Source organism: Arachis duranensis, chromosome 10 (assembly GCF_000817695.3).
Source record: "Arachis duranensis cultivar V14167 chromosome 10, aradu.V14167.gnm2.J7QH, whole genome shotgun sequence".
Taxonomy (NCBI): Eukaryota; Viridiplantae; Streptophyta; class Magnoliopsida; order Fabales; family Fabaceae; genus Arachis; species Arachis duranensis.
The window spans coordinates 42077670-42078090 of record NC_029781.3 but is presented as its reverse complement, the minus strand read 5'-3'; the positions used below and the strand labels follow the sequence as shown (position 1 = coordinate 42078090).

Sequence of the window (421 nt, the reverse complement as noted above, 5' to 3'; positions counted from 1 at the left end):
ATTTTTCTTTTTAATTCTAGCCGTAAAGTTCATGTGTCGTTTTGATATCTTTTCTCACCTTTTTTATTTCGTCTTTATAGGGCAAAGAAAAGGAGCATTGATGGGGATTGATTGGACAATTAAATGGGGGAGGTTCAGCCACTTCATGAAGAGAACTACACACTTGTCTCAAGAAGGAACGCATGGGGAAACGTTGCCATGCAACATTGAAGAAAGGAGACCCTTTGAAGACCGAACCATTAACTCTCATTAAGTGATGATTGGTGCGCGAAATTGTGAACAATACTTTTCACAACTCTCATAATCCCCGGTCATGAACCCCAAAAACTTGGTAGTTCAGTACCATGGCATGACACAACTTCGCACAACTAACCAGCAAGTGCACTGGGTCGTCCAAGTAATAAACCTTACGCGAGTAAGG

General features: G+C 41.3%; 1 protein-coding gene across 1 annotated transcript in view; it reads left to right on the top strand.

The window, feature by feature from the left end:
- Nucleotides 1–101, top strand: part of LOC107470515 (uncharacterized) — a 1579-nt gene extending 1478 nt beyond the window's left edge. The window contains exon 2 of the mRNA XM_016089918.1: nt 81–101. Coding sequence (XP_015945404.1) covers nt 81–101 — 21 coding nt within the window. The remainder of the gene's footprint in view (nt 1–80) is intronic.
- Nucleotides 102–421: the final 320 nt, after the last annotated feature.